The 22625-nt window shown below is 49.2% G+C and overlaps 1 protein-coding gene across 1 annotated transcript in view; it reads left to right on the top strand.

The window, feature by feature from the left end:
* Positions 1-11684, top strand: part of LMX1A (LIM homeobox transcription factor 1 alpha) — a 130139-nt gene extending 118455 nt beyond the window's left edge. The window contains exons 4-8 of the mRNA XM_031435871.2: positions 2573-2745; positions 5704-5781; positions 7217-7286; positions 9432-9602; positions 11522-11684. Of these exons, the coding sequence (XP_031291731.1) occupies positions 2573-2745; positions 5704-5781; positions 7217-7286; positions 9432-9602; positions 11522-11682 (653 nt within the window). The 3' untranslated portion in view covers positions 11683-11684. The remainder of the gene's footprint in view (positions 1-2572; positions 2746-5703; positions 5782-7216; positions 7287-9431; positions 9603-11521) is intronic.
* The last annotated feature ends 10941 nt before the right edge of the window (positions 11685-22625 follow it).

Genomic DNA, 22625 nt, shown 5'->3' with positions numbered 1-22625 from the left:
TATCACACTCTAGACAGTGTTAAACCTTTACATATATTATCTCGTTTAATTCCAACAGCACTGTTCCTTTCTCCAGTGAGAAAACTGAGTCCTGGGGATTTGTTCAAAATCACACATACTAACCGGCAGGGCCAGCGTTTCACCCTGAGTTTCTATGGCTCCCATGCTTGTGGACACCATGCCACTTTGCTCTCCTGAGCAGTGTCAGCGTCTGTGAGCCATTATCCTGGAATCTAGCATTATTATAGATTTTGCATCTTCATGAGTTACCTTATCCTAGGTGTCAGTGTACATTTGCACCAAGCTGTATGAGGAATGACTGTAAGAATATCAGATTGACTCCATAAGACACTTGCGAATACCACGTGATGGACAAAACTGGTAGGAGACATGTGGTTTCTGAAGATGATACAGTTGCATTTAAAAATAAATTCTGTACTTTGGGCTTCTCATTCACGTGTTCCGGGCTCAGCCCCTGTAGCCACCTGCCTTACAGGAGCTCTGCACAGTCCTTGGGGTGGGGTGTCAGCCGCATTTCCTCAGAAACATCACTGAAGGCATCACCAGTACCAGAGGAGCATCCTTTTGACCCCGAGGAGTCCACCAGCAGACAGAATTACTGGCCTCACTGAAGTCTGGGCTCCGGGGGCCGGGGGGTGAGGGTGGGGGTCTCTGAGCAGCAGAATGGAGGGCCCCGCAAGGGTGACTCTGCACAGTCAGTGGCTTCCTTTTTTCTCCCTTTTCTCCCTTGTGGGGTCTTAGTTCCCTGAGGCTTTTTGTTGTTACATGCTTATTTTTTCCTTGCTGTTCTGAAAGCCTCCTTCTATAAAGATCCTACGAGCCCTTCAATATGGAGGTCTGACTGAGGTCAGCTTAGTGAATCCCAACCCCCCGGAAAAGAGCAGCCTCGGAGGGGAAGATGCCAGTGTGGCCACTCTTTGCCGTGAGGATTTTTCTTCTTGAATCTCTTCTCCATTCATCTTGTGGGTTTTGTCATCTGTCCTATCGAGGGGAGTGAGGCAGAGGGGAAAAGACATCCTTCTCACAACATCTAATAAATCTTAATCTCATCCTCCGTCTCCTCCCCTTTCTGCCCCCGCCTCTTCTGAAAACCAGTGCCAGGACCGTGTTAGTTGCTTTGCACACAACAGCACTACTCCTGTGCCACACTTGGTGTTATTGTCACCAGTGCAGGTTCAGTGCAGGACCTCACTTGCATAGGGCTGTGCTTAAAATGAGGGGCAGAGCTGGGTGGGGACCCAGGTCTGCCTACGTCAGACCCTGTTCAGTTACACTGCATGGAGTCATGCCCTCGAGGAATTTACGGGTTCATCTTCCTTTGTGTTCAAACTGCAGGTTTAAAGTTCATAAGGAAAAGAATCTTAGCCATTGACCTTTCAGATAAAATGTTTTTTTTTTTTCTGCTCCGGAAATTAGAACTTAACCAAAATCTAAACTAAAACATTGTATGCAAAGAGAATCCTTTCCAGAGGAGGTCCAGATGAAAACAAGGATGTGTAGATGACACACAGTGGGTCCCCTCATCCTGGCCAGAAGGGGGCCAGAATCAGGTGACTGGAGCTGGGGAAGCCCTTGGGACAAAGATTTGCATTGGAGGAAAGAGGACAGCTGAGCTCTGTGAGGACCAGAGAGGAATGAGAGTCTCAGGAGGGTAATCTGGACACACAACTGCTTGTGGCTTTTTGTGCCCAGAGTAGGGAGGAGCCTCTCTCGTGTGGGTGTTTCCCAGACCCTAGAAGCATCTTCTCAGGAGAGTGAAATCTGGAGGATGCAAGAGGTAGCCTGGGAAGGAATGTGGTCCATACAGAGGCTTTAGTTTCTCCAGGTTACTCTTTGTATTGATCGTTGCTTTTAGAGTTGAAATAATTCACATAAATATAAATACAGTTACTTTAATAGAGAGTTACTTATTTTACAGAGAGGCAGTTTTGACTAATTACCTGTGTTCTCTACCTCTTCTTGGTTATCTGTACCTACACATGGTCTAACGCTGGTCCTCCGTGGCCTCTGACACAGTGCTGTTTCCTACCTTCTGGAGTGGCTAGAATTTCAGACATAATGTCTAGGCGGTTATTCACAACTCATCCAGGTCTAGACTTGAAAAATGACATCTAAGAAATAATACCACTATGCTTACTGGGTATTTATATATACGAAGCAGTCTTCTGAGTGCCTTGTTGGCAAACTCATTCGATCCTCATGAACACCTCAATGAAGTCGGTTCTCCTATATCCTGATTTTGCAGGTGAGGAAGTTGAGCCACAGAGAGTGGAGTCACTTGCCCAAGGTTACAGAGCTAGTAAATGTGGAGCTAGGGCACCATCCTGGGAGATGGTCCTGAACTGCAGTGGCGACCTTTCTGGTTCCTGTCTCTGGATTTTAGTTTTTTCCTTGGCCCTTTACTGGGGGCTTTCGGATCAGTACCATGCAGGTTGTTGCACTCATATCTAAAGTCATGCTCGGAACGTGGACCCCAGTGTCTTGTTATAGAACAACATACAACTCCAGGAAGTGGCCTGGAGGGACTCAGCATGGTTTCTGCTTCTTTCAGGCAAAAGTGATGATGAAGAAAGTCTTTGCAAGTCAGCCCACGGGGCAGGGAAGGGAGCCACTGAGGACGGCAAGGACCATAAGCGCCCCAAACGTCCCAGAACCATCTTGACAACCCAGCAGAGGAGAGCATTCAAGGCCTCGTTTGAAGTATCCTCCAAGCCATGCCGGAAGGTACGGGGGGCTCAGGGAGGGAAGGGGACTAGCCCCACTTCTCTGTGTGCACCCTGGACTCCTGTGGGGTGTTGATGGGCACCTGGGGGGTCAGGGAGAGGGATGCTGTTCAGACAGAGTCTGTGCAGGGCGACTTGAGCCCCACTGGAGACTCCGGGGATCACTGAAACTGAGGCCAGGGCTCCAGTGGAATCCCCCTGTGCTTTTGTGTTATAAGCCAAGATGCTACAGCAGAACAGAAAGTGGCTTGTAGCATGTCTTCTTTTTCCATCTGATTCGTTCTGCCTGAGGTGGTGATTTGGGCATTCATCCATGTTGTGGTTCATCCATACTTTGTTGTTGAATGGTCTTCCAGGAATGTACCATGGGTTGTTGGTCCGTTCACCTGTTGATGGGCATTTGGGTTGTTTCCAGTTTGGGCTGCTGTGAACATTTGTGTAAAAAAAGAAAAACAAACCGCAGTGACTTAATGAGCTAGGAGTTTATTTCGCTCTTATGTCACAGTCCAGAAGTGAGCAGTCCAAGGCTGGCCTAGCAGCTCTCTTATCCATCACATGGGTCCAAGGAACTGCTCCAGATGTCACCATTTTTTTCCAGCCGCCATGGTGGACAAAGAGGGAGTGGTGGGGAGACAGCAAGCAGCTGCCTTTTAAAGGACATACCCTGGGATTTTTGGCATGACTTTCACTCATATGTATTGGCTAAACTGTAAGTGGTTGCACTTCTTGCAAGGGGACCGGGGAAATGAGTCTACCTGGTTGACCACATACCTGGCTAAAACTTGGGGATTCAGTTGCTAATGGGGCGCAGGGCATAGCTCAGTGGTAGAGCACATGCTTAGCAGGCACAAGGTCCTGGGTTCAATCCCCAGCACCTCCACTAAATGAATAAATAAACAAATACCTAATTTCCTCCCCACCTAAAAAAAAATTGCTAATGGGAGGAAGGAGAGAATGGATACTGGGGACGATTAGTAGTCTCTGCCACAAATACCTGCGTCCGCTTCCTACATACCTACCATTTATTGACTAACAGCAGGGTACTGGGTATGCTGGGTACTGTCTTTTATGCAAGAAAAATAAGAAAAGAAAGCTTTCTTGACATTTAATTGAGATTCACAGAAGAAACACATTCTAAGTCGTTCAGCCTTGTCTTCCCTGCGTCCCTCTGCGTATGAATCAGCTTTTGCTTCGACAACAAAATCTCGGTGGCTCCCGACAAGCGTTCATTTCCTGCTCCCGGGCTGTGGGGTGGCTGTGACCCAGCTGGGCTCCGGTGCAGGCCTGGCCCACCTGTCTCTCATGACAGGGTCCGGCCGAAGGAGCAGGGCCACCTGGGGCATGCTGGCCTTGTGACCACGGCAGAGGGCAAGAGGCCAAGTCCCGCCGGGCCAGCCCATCGAGAGTCTCGCCTGGGATACCGCACACTTCACGTGCACGCACACTCTGGGGGTCAGAGCAAGTCCCGTGGCTGATGAGCCCACTGTGAGGACACGGTGAACGCATACCTGCCTCCAGGGAGCAGGGGCGGGAAGGATGGGCGTTTGCTGAGCCATGATAGTCTCCCACCGCTTCTGACTTTTGAAAAGATTCACCTACAGAACTCTTCCTTTCCCTGCCCCTGCTGCCCGCTAAGCTCCAGGGCAGGGGCTGGTGTAGCCCCAAAGTAGTAAAATAGCCCCAAACAAGGATGAATTACCACTTCCCTCATTGGTTTAACTGTTCTCCGTGTACTAAACTCCCAGACTCTGTATGGCCGGTGCCCAGTGTTTGTCTCCCACGCAGCCTCCAGGCCACCAGCAGTGGAGGAGATGTGTGTACCCTGGAACACGGGGGAGAGAGCTCTGAGGACCAGAACGGGGGCAGCCAGGAGGTGCAGGAAGGGAGCCGTCACTTCTGTCTGGGGACTCAGGCAAGGCTTTGTGGAACAGGTGGCTTTTGAGAGGGGCCTCCGAAGGACGGATAGGGTTTCAGCAGGTGGCCGTGGGCCCCTGGGCACACTGCTGTTTCAGTTGGCTTAGCAGAAGGATGTGCTTCAGAAAAAGCTGCTCTACTCAGCCCCCTTCCCCTAACCCTCAGCCCGAGTGGCTTGATAAAGGCGAGAACTTCCCAAGATCTCCAGCTTGCTCTATTCACGTGTTTATTCAAGGAGCTCCTTTGGCCTCACATCCTTCCCAGAATCTAACCGAGAAGGGGCAGGGCGTCACAGGGGCAGTCTCTGGAAGCCTGTGCTTCTTCCCTCTTCCACTCTAGCCACCTTGCCAGCCCCTCACCGTGCGCCTGTTTGGAGGGCAGACGTTTAAAGGCATCTCTTCACAGTGGGGTTCCCAATGTCCTGTCCCTGCACCGCCCCGGTGCACGTGCCTGCGTCAGCGTGCCTGCCTTGCTCTGTCGGATCCCCGACGGCTCTTGTCTTATTCCCTTTGGGCAGGGCTCACAGTGAATATGAGTTTTCATGAAACACCCAAAGTCACCTGGAGCTATGAGGGACAAAACCAGAAATTTAAGTCAGCAATTTAATTAGTTATTAGTTATTAAATTAGGAGAAGAATGCAAAGGAGAACCATTTGCTTTTTGCAAGATGATTTTCACCCTGTTTTTCTTCAGAAGGTTAATGCACATGCCTGGCGTACAGCTAAGACATAAAAATAGATTTTGCTAATATCTAACAACCACCTGAAGGCCTAATTTCCAAAGGTAGAAACCCAGGGAAAGTACATCTCAGAAGGCACATCTAAGTTAATGTATCTTCCTCTCCCTGTCTACCAAGGGAAGGGCTTTCTCTCCACCTGAAGGGAAGCAACGTTCTTGTGTTTGGGATTTTGCTGGACGTTATACACCAGCCAGCCGCTATGCGAGACGTGGCCCGTTGGCCTCTCCGCATGCTGTGTAGCAAATGTTCTGCCTCCTCCTCCGAGATGCCAATATTTCTGTATTTCTGACATTCCATTCTTTCAAGGTGAGGGAGACCCTGGCCGCAGAGACAGGGCTGAGCGTCCGCGTCGTGCAGGTGTGGTTCCAGAACCAGAGAGCTAAGGTAATCTGCTCCGTACTTCTGTCTGTCTCCGTGTGGCTGCTTTCCTGAAACAGTAGTCGGACACTGTACTTCCCGGCAGGGTTTCTAATCTCAATGCATCAAACAGAGTAGTTCCCCTGATTCAGAAATCCTGTGATCAGCGGTCCTTTCGGCCGCAGCAGCCCTGCAGAGGGGGAGAGGCAGGGAGCCTGTTTCTGTGAGATGGCTTTTGTGTTCCTAGTGGCCGTGACTGTCAGTCGGGCAGCCGTCTGCATGAAGAAATACCCTTCTTGTGTCTTTTGGTAAAAGCGGGTTCTTTAATTCATACTCATTTAACCCAGATACCAGAGTTCCTTTTAAATTTCAGAAAGAAATCTGCAAAGCACCCATGTGATTGGTCGAAGACAACATTGTGGCCCGTGGAGTGGAAGTCCTTCCTCACCTTTCCCAGTGCCCCACCCCTCCCTGTTACAGTCCCAAACCGTCACGTTGTCCTCTGGGTCCCCCCAGGTCTTTGTCCCCCCTGCCGTGGTCTTTTATTTATTTGAGACCTTTACTCATGTATTTTCCTGCCCCCTCCACATGCGTGTGTTAGTGGCCCATTTCTCTAGAGCCCTCATCTTCAGTGGGTGATAAATTCCTATCTCATTAGCCGATCATGTTGGTTAAGGTGGCATTTCCCCAGCTGAACTCCTCAGACCAGGGCTGTTGATGTGTGTGCCATGGTCCTTCATGGGAAGATCCTGACAGAATATATAAATTATGGATTCCTAAAGCAGAGAGCATATTTGAAGCTCTGAGAAGTCTTGCAGTAAAGAATTTGTTTTTTAAATCTAGTATTTCCTACACACACACACACACTCAAAGTTTATATTAATGTCTTACAGAACCCTGCTGTTTCACAGCACACAGTTTGAGAAACATGGGGTTGAAATGTTCCTTCTGGGAAATTTGTGTGTTAACAGGGTGCTTTGGGAGACCAGCTCCTTATCCGGAGGCACGCATCTCCTGGTGGGCGTCTCGGCCACGAGGGCCAGCAGATAGGGGAGTGACGGGGTTGGGGGGAGGATCAGCCTCCTGACTCATCCCAAATCATCACACCCTGTCAGCAGGCCCTGGCTGCACATCTGAGCTGGGCTGCAGATCCCACATCCCCTCACTGATGCCGCACATAAAACTGTCACAACATAAGCAGCAAATTTTATTTGCGGAGAGGAAGTCTCTGTTCCTGCTAAGACCAGCCGCGCACCCCACCCCCCGCCAGCTGTCTGTCCGCGGGCAGATGTGCAAAGCCCTCAGCCTCTGCTCCTGAAGCGTGGTTCCCTGGTTCCTCTCCTGAGTAAAAGCCGGGGAAGGGGTCCCTCTGCTTTACCCACAAGCCATTTCTCCCTTGCCTCGCCCCGGGAACCTGCTGCCGGCCACCTGCCTTCTAACCCTGTGCTCCTCTCCTCGTCAGATGAAGAAGCTAGCCCGGCGGCAGCAGCAGCAGCAGCAGGACCAGCAGAACAGCCAGAGGCTGAGCTCCGGTAAGCTGCCGGGTGCTCCGGCCCGGCCTCGCCGCCGCCCTCGCCTCTCCTGCCAGAGGCCTCCGAAGACCTTGGAGTGACGTTTCTGGGCTCCAGGAAGCCCAGTCCACACCCGCTTGGGAGATGGGACCTGCTGGGAGGGACAGAATCATTAGAACTGTGAGCAGGCTGAGGGCGCCTGTCCAGAACAGCAGACTGGAAATGGCACTAACCTCGCCCCAGGCCCCCTTTCCCGGACCCTTCCCTAGTGTCAGGGCACTGTGTCTGGACGACCTGCAGACTCAGACACACGCCCAGTTTCTCATCCTGCCTGGCCCTCCTTCTTCCAGACAAATCAAAATAATAGAAGACGCCACTGTGACTTACCCCTTCCCAAAATAACAGAAAGTAGTCAGAATAATGATAGGGAAATAAAAATCCCCTCCTTTGTTGAGCACTTTTGCTCCCGCACATGCTGACCTGACTCAAACCACCCCCTGCCACCGAGGGGAGCAGAGAAGTTATTAACATTTCCATCTTACAGATGAGCACACAGAGGCTCTTCAAGACCAACCACTGTCCTAGATCCATAAAAGAGCTGGGACTGGACCCCGTCTCTCTGGTTCTAAGTTCCACTGGGCCGTGCCGCCTGGACTCACCCTTACCTCCATGTACCTTCATTTGTTGTTTTTAACAGAGGCAGTATGAGGTTTGGGGAGCGTGTGAAGAGGGGCAGCCTGTGGGACCCTTCAAGGAAGTTACAAGGAAAGAAGCAAGGATAACTCTGTTAGGCCAATGTCATCCTTAAAAGGATATGTTCCCCAACTCAGCCAACCATCCAGCAGAACTTCCTGAGTGGTTTGTTTGTGCCCTAGAGCAGGGGTTCTCACCCTTTAATGTGCACCTAAATCACCTGATTATTTGGTAAAGTATTGATTCTGTTTCTTAAGGCCTTGGTGGGCCGAGAGATTCTGCATTTTTAGCAAGCTCTCACTGCTGCTGGCCTGTGGACCATGCGTAGAAGGCTGTGGAATGTGTCAGTGGTGTCTGGCCCCTAAAGAGCCCCTTATCTCACGTGGACCTCACCCTGTGCCTGATAGCTAGGCTCAACCTAGAACTTGACTCTTGCAGCCAAGAGTTCCCTTAGCTTCTCATCTTCTAGGCCAAATACTATTTCAATAGCAAGATAGATGCTCAAGGAGAGACATGAAGCAAGGACGTGAGCGCTGGGGTAGGGTGGAGCCCTACACTGGTCAGAAGACCTGAATTTGCCCCAGCTCCACCTGCAGTGCTGTTTGCTCTGAGACCTGCCTTTCCGCCTCCTTGTGCCTCAGGCTTGCATCCCTGGGGTAGGCTAACAGTGCCTGCTGGTCCCATCTCACAGCCCTCTGAACCTCAAAAAGGGTCACAGATATGAGAGGACTTTAGGACAGGCCAAGCAAGTTGACTCCCATAGGCCAACACGCTCAAAGAGAGACGAACACAACGAGGCATTATGAGGCGACAAACTCCTAGTGTTTGGAACTCTGAAGCGTTCTACAGACAGCTCCTAGGGTAGACTTAAAAAGGTAGAGGCTGGTGGAAGATAAAATCTCTGAGAGTTAATGGACCCCATGTTCAGAGAACCACAGCCAGATGTGGATGCAGGAACTGAGTCCTCCTTTTCTGATAAAACTCTATGTACAAGCATAGCAAGTTGAGGTTCTACAGCACATACACACAATCTCCTGGAGTCTTCATATTGGCTCCATGAGGTCGGCTGGGTCGTGAGCCTCGCTTGACTGATGGGCTCCTAGTGGGAAGATGCTGGAAGGATCTCTAGATTCATCCACTCCAGTGGCTGCGAAACCAGTGGGTAGCATTCAAGTGCTTTTGTTTCAATGACATAGTTCAAAGAAGCTCTCCAAGTTCAGCTCCCTGACATCCCCATCCTTCAAGGTGATCCCCAATGGCCCATGGTAGGACGCGGGCTGGGAACCACTGATGGCACCTCAACCTTTCCATTCTACAAATGAGGAAATCAAGATCTAGAAAGCCAGAGATCTAGCCATGGTCACACAACTTGGGTGTCCACCAGCCAGTGGGGAGTGTTCTGTGCCCCTCCCTCCCAGAGTGGGATGCTGGGCTGCATGTGGAGAATGACCTTTCTTCTTCTTTGTCCCACAGCTCAGACAAATGGTGGCGGGAGCGCTGGGATGGAGGGGATCATGAACCCCTACACGGCGCTGCCCACCCCGCAGCAGCTCCTGGCCATCGAGCAGAGCGTCTACAGCTCCGATCCCTTCCGACAGGGTCTCACCCCACCCCAGATGCCTGGAGACCACATGCACCCCTATGGTAAGAGGGACTCAAGCCCCACAGGCACCTTGCACAACTTGCTTGCGTGAGTTTTTTGTTCCCACCCAGACACCTCTACACGGTTCCTACATGCTCACTGAAATTCCAGAGCAGAATAAGTGTCCCACAAGATACTGCTAGAATCACCTAACTGATGGCTACAGAGGAAAGACCAGCACACATATCCATTAGTAGTGTTTCCATTTATTCTCCTCTTCAAAGCTGCGTCTTTGTTCGTTTGAATAGGAGCTTCTGTGTTCATTGCAGACCTGTCTGTCGGGATTGAATTTCTCAAGTCTTCCATTTCACACCAGGAACCACACTTACACATTCACAGGCAACATCAGTGGTCTAGGCTGAGGCCTTAATTAAGCAAACTCTTACATAAGAAAAAAATATACAGAAAAGCAGAGAAAACAAGTGTTCTAATTGGACTATCCTGTTACCGATACTAGTAGGTGTTCCGATATGATTCCTGGAACATAAACTGACTTGTGAAGTGAAGAGTACTCGTTCTCCAGTCCTGTCCCAGCGAAGTGCGGGATGCTTTAAATGCCGAGTGTAGGGACAGCTGAGGCCCCCAGCCTGCCCTGCTTGCTGCTTAAGCAGATGGACACAAGCTGGGGCCTGGGCACCCTGATGCGGTGGGCAGGCTCTGGTGTGGGAGGCTGGAGTTCAATCTCAGGGCCAAGTGGAGGCCGCTGCATCTGTATACAGGGAAGGGAAGTGGCCTTTGTGATACATTCGTCTGTGCTGTGAAATGTGGTCAGTAACCCTGATAGCTAAACACAAAGCTTTATTCAACGAGCCTTCGGAATGTCAGTGTCAGAGATGCACAGCTCAGCTCACAAATTTTGTCAACTTCTTTTTGGCCTTCATTAAAAAAAAAAATTCTATTGTTAAAGTCAGCCCTGTCTTCCCACGTGATGCATTCAGCAAAACTTTATCAAGAGCCGGCCCTTTGCAGGGACTTCACTGGCCAGCCTCCTTCATGCATGCTCACGCGGTTGTATATGCGTGCGCTCCAGTCGCAGCCCATCCCCTTTACTCCCTGTACCTGCCTTCACTCCGCGGCTGTGCAGAAACAGGGCAAAGGACTTTTTTTTGCAAATTCTTACATCTTGAGAGTCCTAGGGGTCTTGTTACATAAAGGACTCCTGTGAAGCAGCCTTTAGTAAAATGAATAATTACAGCCACATGACACACCTTCTAAACTATGGTTTTCATCTCTCCCGTTTACTTAAAGTGGAGGTGGAATGTACCAGCCTCCAGGTCCTGGTCGTGGCGGTCCCCCAGCTGCTCCTCCATGGACCCTGCCGGTTTCTTTGTCAGAAATGTACACTGGTTGAGCATGGGCACCTAACCTGCCTTCCCTTCGCAGCACACATCTGGGGACACGCGTGCTGTTAGAAGGGACAAGTGTTATCACCGGAGGTTTCATGAGCATCCTTCGCAGAGCTGGTGTTTGTTTCCTTAGCGTCCTTCCTTCAAGAACCATTTTCCTGGCCAGAGAGCTCTCAGAGCCCTGCCCCTGTCTCTCCAGCCGGTGGTGCTGTGTCTCGCCCACTCCCCACCCTCACCGGTTAAACATGCTGACATTGGCGTATGCGGCACTCAGTTTAGCATCGTGTGGTCTCCTACCCAGTTCAGGTCATTCTCAGTTGTTGCAGTTTAGACATGAGCCCTCTAAGGAGACTGGAGATCTTTTGTGGACAAGGATTATGGTCCTTCCTCTTCTTCTGTGTAGCTCTTCCCTACCTCCCACCCCCCGCCCAGCACCCAGTAGAAAGCTTCCCCGCCCCCCCGGGGGGGTGGGGGGAGATGCTCAGACCCACTCGTTGAATTCAGTTGCATTTCCCGAGCGCCAAGTGGCTCTGCTTCTCCCAGACCCTCATGCTTGTCTTTCATCTCCATTTCAGGTGCCGAGCCCCTTTTCCACGACCTGGATAGTGACGACACCTCCCTCAGTAACCTGGGTGACTGTTTCCTAGCAACCTCCGAAGCTGGGCCCCTGCAGCCCAGAGTGGGGAACCCCATCGACCACCTGTACTCCATGCAGAATTCTTACTTCACCTCTTGAGTCCTCCCCTCGAGTCCTGTGGCTAGGCTCCCGTGATGGAACCAGCCGTGTGACGTGAGGGGTCGGCTGGCTTTTGGAGGGGGAGGCCAGGGAAGAGGTGGGTGGGCAGGGAGTTTTGTCGGGGATGCTGTTGTATCATGCTGTGGTGTAGCTCGGCATTTCCAAAGACTGAATACATTACGGATTGCATAGTTTAATGTTTCTAATAAGAGTCTTAGTGTTAGGTATGAAGATGAGTTTATCCTTAAGGACAGGGACTTTTAATATAGGCATTCTCATGCAAACTGGGTACCTAGAGACTCCTAACAGCTTCCCCCCATTTTGAGGGATGCTCTTGTCGAGAGGTGCATATGTCTACCCATCCACACACCCATAGACAGACAGACAGACAGACAGACAGATAGATAGATGTGTGTGTGAGTGTGATATATCTTTCAAACTTTATCATCAAAGTTTATTCCTAATTATAACAGACACCAACTGTACAGCAGAAAGTAACTTTATTTTCAGTGTGAACTATATTTAAGGAAATGCTTGATGCACTTAAGTTATAAAACGAGATAATTTACTTTTATAAACTTTATTTTTAGTTGGAAGAGATTTGTGGGCAGGGCAGTGAGTGCTGCTCCACCGAGGCCCGTAGCTTTGAGTGCTTGAGTCAATTCTGTTTTCAGAGAGTGTCATCGAGGTCTGTCATCGAGCAACTCTGTGTGGCTGACAGCCCTCACCCGTGGATTCTTGCTGTTTGAGGTTGAACCACTGGGCTTCGAAGGGACAGAACAATCCCTGATCGTGTCCTTCAAGAACTTAAAGCCTAGACTCTTTGGCTTTTCCTTGAAATGTGGACACGTGGCTCTTGGGTAGCACTGGGAAAGTCAGTTCTGCTCTTGAACTTCAGTATCTGCAAGTGTGGGATGAGGCTGATAGCATGTACCTACCTCACTGGGGACACTGAAGCTTAATTCACCCCCAGGACCCATGAGCAGAGCTGAAACTAACATCTAGTATTTTCCTAAAATCCAACGAGCCCAACCAGCCACTTGGCAAAGGAGGACACCTGGGGCTGCTGAGCAAGGACTTGAGGGTCACTCTGCCTGCCACAGCCCCTTCTGCAAAGCCTGGGCTGCAGGCACCAGCTCAGGGCAGCTCAGGGGGGTGCCAGAGGCCTTCAGTGGGGAGGCGGCTGTGACCGATGGGCTGCACAGGGCATCGTGGTGTTCTAGACCAGGGGCTGGCAGACTGCAGCCTACAGACCTGCATTTTATGGTCTGCCCCCTAAGAAGAGTCTTCACATTTTTAAAAAGTTGTAAAAAAACAAAAAGGAGAAGAATATGCAACAGATTGGATGTGGCCCAGACAGCCTGAAGCAGTTACTATCTGTACTGTCTGGATCTTTATATAAAAAGTTTGCTGACCCCTGTCCCAGAGGCTCTGTTTGCTAACAGCCTCTTGGAGCTCATAGAGACAGAGGAGGTCCAGGTGGAAACCCAGGTATCCTCCGTCCAGCGCTTTCCTGACGCTGCACACAGAAGACCCAGCTGCCATTGTACATGGGGACAGTTCCGCCCCTGTCCTCCCATGTGGTGCTAGGACGGGCCACTTCTGTGGTAGGAGGCTTCCCGAGAAACCAGAGCGGGTTGATGGGGAAGACGGAGGACATCTCTGAGAGGGGCCAGGACAGGCTCGGCCTCACTCCTGGGGATGTCACCCATCACCAGACCCCGGACCAAACCGCTGGTCCCCATCGCTCTCTGCATGGCCAGAGGGGACGCACCCCCTGATGGGCTGAGTCTATGTTGTGTGATTTTTGTGCTCTTTTTTTATAATTTATGCAAACCACCAAGAAACCCAAACCAGTCTGGTGAGTGAAAATCGTGCAGATGCTGTAATGGCCCCGCAGGCTTCCGTGGTGAGGATCAGTTGGAGAATGTAGCAGACTCTATGTGAATGAAAACGAATAGAGATCCTTACTCCACTCCTTAATGGCGTACCAAGATGAAATTAAAAACCTCTTACAAATGAGTTGGTGTTTATTCAGGGGCAGGGCTGGTGGGCAGGGAACTGGGGAACCTGAATGTTTTTGTCAACAGGGACGTGGAAGAAGCTTTACATGAAGGGAAAGAGTGACTGAGTGTCTAGAGCAAAATATAAGGAGGAAGTGGCTTTTACCCTCCTGCCAACAGGGACTCAGAGACCTCAGTCCTTACACACACCCCTCCCTCCTCCCCAAGAAGGTGGCACCAGGAGCATTCCATCCTCACCAGCAAGCTCATTCCCTCGATACAGAGCAGTTTTTGATACACATCATGAGAACATTTGCTTAGGAATCGGAGCGGAGTCATGGGGCAGGAGGAAGTTTCTTCACGCAGGTCCAAAGGCAGATGTCTTGCCAGGATCAGGGTCATAGCAACAGACAGTGGCTCCCCTGATAGATTCTCCCACAATTCTCAGCAATTTTAAATGTGGTATATGGATGGGTGATGATTACGTTTATGGAGAAAAGAGGTCAGGAGACATTATGGCTGTAAGACCACAAGACATACTCAAAGGGGGGCACCGTTGTTTTGTATGTTTCCTCACCCACCTGCAACTGTTCAGACCCTCCCACCCTCACCTTGAGCTCATGCACCCCATGTTAGAGGTTAGCTCCCCTCTCACTGAGGGCCTGGAAGGAGAGAAACCGGGTTGGGTGGAGCCCACCCAGGAAGCCTCTATCACAGACTGGCCTCCACCGGGCCAGCCCTGGTTTCACCTCCAGCTTCCAGAGAGTGCATGGGTCTGAGACCTTCACCCCTTGTGTCTGCCTAAGTGACAACTACTCATCCCGCAGGATCAGCCTAGACTTGGCCTTCTCAAAGCAGTCTGCAGAGCTGTGTGCAGGGACGGGGCTAATGCTGCCTTCTGTGACCACCCCTCCCTATTTGATAATCACTCAAACACAATGGAAATTTATATTTTTGCTCACATGCAAGCTCTGGGAGGGAACTCGTGTTAGAAGGGCACCTGTCTTCCGTCCAAGATTTCACAGGGGATTGGTGTTTCCTTTCTTCTTCTCTCTTTCCCCTTCCAGCTGAAAGGGGGGGCACGCCTAGATCGGATCCAGCTCCTCCCCCTTACTGACTGCATGGCCTTGGGCCAGCTACTTCCCCCTGCTGAGCCTCTGAGTCCTCAGCCACTGGACAGGCAGGGTACTTGTCGCGGCTGCCTCAGAGGGGTTAGGAGGATAAGTGAGAAAGCCCATGCGAAACACTTTGCCCTGCACTGGGCACGTGGTGAGCATCCAATGTGTGTTGGCTACTGTGCCAGGGGCCACACCCTGCTCTCGGGGTCTGGTCACTGATGAAAGGCTTACGGGAGTCTCAGACCATATTTAAGGAAGAAGAAAAACACACCCACCCTGGTTCACTGGATATAAGGAGGCTCCTAGTCTCACTGTAGCTTCTTTAAATCTCAGCATTGGGTCTTCCGTAGCCGGATTTACAGTTGTCGGGGAGTGGTCTGTTTTGTTTTATTTTTTAGAGGCACACAGATAAAATTCCAGTTCCAAAGGCACCTTAAGAACTGACTCCCAAGGAGAAGCAGTCAGGTCATGGGAGTTTTCTGCAGCCATCTGTCACCTGGGGGCTTAGACGTTAGGGCAGAGATGAGGGTGGGAGCCCAGATCCACAGGCTGAGAAGGAGAGTTCCAGGTGGACCTCACAGGAATCAAAATTGGGAAGACAGAGGAAAGAATTTGTCAGTTCCAAACTTAAAGAATAATGGCAGAGCTGAGACTTTCCTCATCCCTTCCAGTGCCCTCCCCTCATCGAGTAAGTAGTTTGGTGTCTCCTCTCTACAATGTCTTGTTCTAACTGCCATGGGTGGAAGGGATCTGATAAATGGATGTCCTTCAAGGTGCTCACTGATAAGGTCTAGAGAAGTTGCTTAAAATATCTCATAATGCAAAATGGCTTCAGAGTCAAAGGAGTGGGCCACTGACCCTCAATCAACACGTGCTTATTAAGCTGATTGTGGACATTTGCTGCTTTCTGGCCATCCAGCCTCCACGCACTCTACTGATAGCATCACCTTGATTTCCTTCAGGGCTTTGACCTTTCTTCATCATGGGTAGACTTTGTGGGACTATAAACCAGGGTGACCTGGGCTGTTGTAACCAAGGAGCAGGGACACATAACCAAAGATCGGCCAACAACCCCCTCCCAGGACTCGCATCGGAGAGAGCGGCTCAGAGTTGGGCACTTGTTTGGAGTGAGTTCATCCTGGAGGTGCTGCTGATGAGGTGTCCAAACCGTTCTTGCCGTCTGGACCCCAGAGTTGCCCTGCTCCCCATCTTTTGCCAAGACTGGGTTCCGGATACCTTATGATTCTGTGAGGAATCTTCTGTGCTCTTCCAGTAAAGACCCTTTTTACTCAAGTTAGCCTGAGTTGGTTTTCATTACTTGCAGTTAAAAAACAAAACGAACAAACAAACAAACCCAACAAAACAAAACAAAACCTTGACAAAAGCTGCATACCTAAAATTTGTGTGGCGTTTTGCATTGTACAAAGGGGTGTGTGTGTGTGTGTGTGTGTGTGTGTGTGTGGTCCTTACCACCGCTCTCTGGATTGGATTGGACTGGTGTTACTTGCTTCCTTTTATAGATCAGAGAAATTAAGCCCAAGGCTGCAGAGCTATTTAGGGTCAGAATTCAGTTTCTAATTCATTTCTCCTGGCTTTCAGTTTTCTGATTGTTCCCCTAACCCTGACTTCTAAGTGACAGGACGTTTAGAAACAAATGTGTGCCCAGGTGCTGCGAGAGGTCTAGAGAAGTCATGATACCCTTCTTGGTACCTCCAAGGAGCCTAAGATCTAGCTGAAAGAAAAAGATGTGCACACAAACTCAACATATATGCCTATATATGCCAGGTGTCAGATTAATTTGGGCATTCTAGAAAGAGAGAGGTTATTGGGAAAAGGGAAGGACAGAAGAGGCTTTACCAAGAAGGAGGGGCTTGGACTGAGCCTTCAAAGATGGATAGAATTTAGGAAGATAGAGAGAAAGAGGGAGGATGTTCTAAACAAAAGGTAGGTACTAGTACAGAGGAAAGGCTGCAAGGCATGTTCAAGTGCAGATGCAGAGAGACCGTTCTGGTTGGAGGAGAGGGTTGACTGGTGGTGGAATCTGAGGCACTGAGTGAGGTTGATGGTGAAAGTGTTGGTGACAGGAGCTTATTGCCAGTGATTTACCAACACGGATCGAAGACATCCTATTTCAAGGTGTGGCTGAGGCTGCTAGTCATTCCCCTTATTCTATTCTCTCCTAAAATAATACCCTCCATTTTAGGTACCAGGTGACTAGGAATAAAGCTACATTTCTCAAACTCCAGTGCAGTTAAGTGTGCTCATTTGACTAAGTCCTGCCTGGTGAGATGGCATCTTTGAGGTACTTTCCTGAAAAGACAACTGGCAATGGTCCTTCCCCTCTTCTTCCATGTCACCTTCTTATTCCTGGATGGAATGCAGATGTAATGGCTGGAACCGGAGCAGCTATCTGAGGCTGTGAGATGAATTTGTGAATGGAGGCCATACGTGGTGTCACAGCAAGGTCAAAGGAGCCTGGGTTCCTGAGGACTTAGGAGAGCTTTGCTGTCAGTTCTAACCCTGAACTCTCTCTGTTCCCATGTCTCTGTGAGAGGGAAAAAATAAACTTCTTTCTTTTTTTAAGTTGTTATTATTTTGTATTTCTTTGACTCATAGTCAGATCTAATCCTGACCCAGTTAGGAAGAAATCTAGGCCCATTTTTTTTCCCCTCGTGGGAATAAAAAGTGGAATGTCCCAACAGTGTATTCCTACGTAATGGGAGTGAACCAAGGCAAAGCAGGTAGAGGGTGGAACGATCGTCTGGTGACTTTAGAATATACAGATGATCTAAAGAGCACAGACTCGAGAGCTGGGTCCTTTGTCCCTTAAAGAAAAGGATGTCTGGGTGGTTTGCTTGTTTGTTCACCTCATCACAAACTTCCCTAAACAGCTTACGTAGATTTGGGCATCTACAGTCAACGTGGAGCTTGACCAGATTACCCAGCTTCCAGAAGGAGAATGAATGGGCAACTCTATACTCTGTTTCCTACATACCTCAATTTTGGCTACCAGGGCAACTTTAAAAATCATTTATATTCATATTCACAATTCAAGCTATTCACATATGTATGTATACACACATGCATATATATGTATACACACAGCCATACTTAACGTTACTTACATACACCTACATACGTACCTAGTATTTATACACACATACGTACACACACATATTTATGAGAAGGTTTGGCCTGAAGTCACACGCCCATCCTGGCCAGGTATCTTCTCTTAATCCTAGCCCTAAGCTATAGTTTGGACAAAGCCTGAGAATGGTTATATGTGTCTAACAGGGGATCCAGGAGACATGTGAGCTGAAAAGGTTCAAAACGCTCTTTTGTTTCTTGTAATACACAAATTGCTTCTTTCCAACCATCTGCTGTAACCCGGGGGAGAAAGCAGGAAACAGGAGGCTGAAATGTCATTCCAAGAAAGTTTGCTCCTGCTCTGAAGCTAGGGAAAAGACATAAAGGCACCTAAGTCATCAGGGCTATCTCATTCCACCTTGAACAGACAGGCTTGGGTGGAGGACCGATCTAATGGCATTAGAAGAGGACTGTGGCATTTGGGAGGCCAAATGGCCTTGATCCATCACAAATCATATGTCGTGCCAGAAACAAGCTACTTTTGGATTTTAGAGAGGAAACTTCGTTCCTCTGGACTCATGTTTCTGTGAGGAGAATTCCACTAGAGAAACACTCCTGGCTTCATTCCTCCCCCCAGCTTGCTTCTCCCGGAAGGAGGAGGATAAAGTAGCTGATGGACGGTTTGGGGAAAGTTGCTGAGCATGCGTGTCTCAGCCGAGTCTGTGGATCTTTGGTGTCTACTTGTGGTCTGGACTCAGCTTTAGGTGTTCTTGGTTCATCCATGTGGACGGTTCCTGGGACAGAAGTGCAGCTTGGGGAACAGTTCCATTCCAGAGGACTGTGTTAGAGATCTTGAATGTGGCTACAGATCTAACTTCATTCTTTAATTAGATTTACCAATAAAGCTGATTTAAAAACTATTTCCTCTTGGCTGGTTGCTTTGTAATAATTGCCAGCTGGTCACAAACTTGGGAAGCAACACCAATGTTGTTATTTATTATTTCCCCCAAACTCCAACAATTAAGTACCCATTAGGCCTACCATAAAAAGTCCAGCATCTGGGTGGCAAATCTAAATTAGTTATTCATTCATCCACTCAACACTACAAACTATCTCTGTGCCAGTCACCAGGCGGGAGTAGAGAGGAGGAGTTTTAGTTTGAAAACTCGGCTTTCCAAGAAATATATCTGTCTTTATTTTCTATATGGCCACCCGTGTCTAGTTTCAGTCCCTTTTCCACCAGGCTGGGTTTTCCTCTCCAACCCCACTGCCATGTCATAGTCTTGGGTCTTGGGCAGGGTCCATGTAGGCGAAGAGGAAGAGGAGGGGCCCATCTGGTGTGGTCACTCTGCCATCATCTGGAGATGCCCATCACTGCAGCCCCTGCCGTCTTTATCTCTTTCATTGCCATCATGGTCCTGACACATCTTGCAAGGACTTCTCTTGGGTCTTCTGATAACCTCTCTAGGAAGCCTGTGCAGTCTCCCATCCTCTCCTCTTCTCCTAACCAAGCCAGGGACCCCCTTTATAATCTGAGAAAAAGCTTTTTTTGAATCAAGACATTTTCTCCATGTCCTGCCTCCTTACTCCTTTGCCTTTGTTGAATTCTCCTTCAACAAAATAAAATAATATTTTAGAGCTGCCTATTTTCCTTCCTCACTGGGTTCTGGAAATAATTAATCTTTCCCCACAGAGTATTGTTCTAGCGGGTGAGAAGAGGTTTGTAGATAGATCGTTATGATATCACTAGACTTTTAACAAAGAGGTAGGCTGAGTTCCACAGTGGCAAGGTGGGAGAAGGGTTAGGAATGACATCATGGTGGAGGGGATATTTAATCGGGGCCTTGAGAGATGAGGGGAATGCCAGGGATACAGGGAAGAGGAAATAATTAGAGCAGAACACAGTATTTAGGGGGAAGACGGCTATTGTGGCTTAAATACTGGAGGCGGGGGAAGGGGGATTGGGGAATGGCTGACCCAAGGCTGTGAAATTAAATTACAGCTGAGGGGACTGGAAAGGACCTCAGATGCCTCCTTAACAGATGGGACGTTGTCCACCAGGCATCAGAAATCATTCAACTCAACAAAACTTTCCTGAGCATCTACTGGCCAGAAGCCCCGTTATGGGATGCCGTAAAGATAAAGACGTAGCTTTCATCCTTATAAAGCTTAGAGGTTAGTAAGGAGGCAAGGCATATTATTCATATTTTTAGTATATTTATTTAAGAAAATGTCTGACAATTAACAATCTACATGAGACAACTAGATATAAAACAAACTCCAGTCAGCAGCATAACAGAGACCTAATTATAGTTCCCAGTGAGTCAGGGCTCCACCATGGCAGCCAACTGGGTCCTCCAGCCCCCGACAGTCAGACGTTTGGAACGCCTTGGGGATGGATTAAACTTTTCCCTCGTTGTTCAGACATGGACCAGTGGAGACACGGGCACAGCTTGGACAGACAGGACTTCAGTTCTTTATTTTCATTCCACTGAGATGGGGAAACCAATGTGGGAGAAGAGCCAGAGCCCTCTGGACTCCGGAATGCTTCATTGTTCCGCCACTTACAGCCACACGTTTCCCCCCTCAAATCTCTGTCTCTTATCACTAAATGGGGATAAAGACGCCTGGTTGCCAGATTGGGGTGAGGAGCAGAAGTGCAGGATCAGGAGCAGCGTGGAATCTGGGGGGAAGTTATTGCAGTCACTCTGGGCCAAGTCATGGCCCGGTGCAGGGGGGCAGGGGAGGGGAGGGAGGGGCACTAACTGGAGGAACGACTTGGTGGCACAAGTCACTGGAGGTGACCACTGATCAGAGAAGCGGAGAAGAGGAAGGTGTTAAAGACATCTTGGGCCCGAGTAACAGGAAACATGGTGATGCTTTTAAAAATGGGGAACACCCACTAAATCTTCTGTTTTCCTTTGTGGAGGAAGATTGTCTTTGATGAATACAGACTCTGCACGCGGAACTGGGTTTGAACCAGGCTTTCCGTGCTGTCAGGCTCGTGTCTGGGGTTCAGCCCGGCCAGGTGAGCAGCTCAGAGGGAGCTTTTCTCGGGGGGCTGTCCATGCCTGCCTGGATTCCAGGGCTGTTGCTGAGAACTCTGGCAGCAGGAAGCCAGGAGGCTCAGAGATGGGGACCTTCGATGGGGGGGGTAGTTTCTCAGGGAACTGACGTTCTCCTCGGGTGCAGGAGGGTGGGGAGAGGAGAAAGGATGAATTCAGAATCGACCTTCTTGTAGGGACTGGAACATTCCATCAACAACCCCTCCTTTGTCCTCAGATCTGGCCTGATGGCCTGTCTGAGATTTGCTGGGAGATTACCTTTCAGGTGGGGAGTTCCACGTGAAGTTCTCAGGGGAGGGCAAGAGCCTGCTCTGAGTGATCTTGTGTTCATTACCTTTGCAAAGGCAGGCAGAGGCCAACGCTTGGAGTTAAATGGAGGGGTTTCTGGCCAAGAGAACAGTCGGTATGGGGCAGGGAAATGACTCAGACCAGGGCCTCTGCTCCCCTGATCATCAGACGGTGAACTGAGGCTGCAGGGTACTCCGCTGTCCATTCGGAATATAATGTGAGCCACTTGTGTCATTTAAATGTTTCCATTAGCCATGTTAAAACAAAAACAACAACAGGAAGCAATGGATGACATTGACTTTAATCTTATGTTTTATTAAATCCAATATATTCCAAATAGTATTTTTTGTCCCACCAGCCACATTTCAAGTGCTCAGTGGTCAAAGTTGGGTCTGCTGGATGGGACAACGCACATTTAGATAATTTGGGCCAAAATTCAAATACCGAGCAAGTGGCAAAAAGGAAGCCTTCGCAGTTCTAGCGTGAAATCTCCGAACAAGTGTCTGCCTGCACTGCAGCCGCGACGCGCCAGCACTGAACCGCACGTTGCCGGCCAAGGGCACCGCAAGGAGGACTGTCTAAACTTCTTACATCATCTGCCTCTGTTCGTCTTTCTACCTCTTTTTACCTTGTACTGAGAGAAGAAGCATGTGGTCAAGTTTGTGTACCATTTATTCAAGAGGAATTAGAGCAAAGAGTTGTTGAATCTGGGCAAATCTGACCACCATCCGGCGTAATATATTTTCTACATTTCCTTACCTAGGGGAGCTGCCTATGATCTTTGAATTTACAGGATAATTACTTGCTCCTTGGTCTATTTGTGCCCCAGGATTAGGGCTGCCTTTGGATGCAGCTGACTGCTCTGTGCTCTGTGGTCCTGCACACCCTTAACTATGGAAGGCAGATTGGGGACAACCATAAAAGTGATGAGCTATTTTCTGTTAGACAAAATCTCCACACATGTGTCTCTTATCTTTGGTTCCTAGTACAGTGCCTGGAATGTAACAGACATCTGAAAAATATTTGCTGAATTAAATGAAAGTTCCAAGACGTAAACATTTGGCCTTTGCCCCAGAAAAATGGAGAAGGATATATTTTGTTCGTGCAAATGAATGTAAAGCCAGCAGTCATGGGAAGAGATGGGTGTCACTGGGTCAGACAGTCATCTATTCCTTCAACAAACATACCAAATATGCGCCTGGCATTACATCCTGCACCAGGGTAGAATGACGCATCACATAAGCCCCTGCCCTTGTTCAAGAGAGAAGCAGGGACACAAAACTACAATCACTACATGACACACATTGAGATAGAAATTTGTACCAAGGGCAGGGGGATAGAGGAGAGGGCAAACTTAAATCTCCTTAGGGACTCAGGGATAG

The sequence above is a fragment of the Camelus dromedarius genome, chromosome 23 (genome assembly GCF_036321535.1).
Source record: "Camelus dromedarius isolate mCamDro1 chromosome 23, mCamDro1.pat, whole genome shotgun sequence".
NCBI classification, from domain to species: domain Eukaryota; kingdom Metazoa; phylum Chordata; class Mammalia; order Artiodactyla; family Camelidae; genus Camelus; species Camelus dromedarius.
Note: the sequence above shows the minus strand (reverse complement) of the source record. Positions and strands in the feature narration are given on the sequence as shown.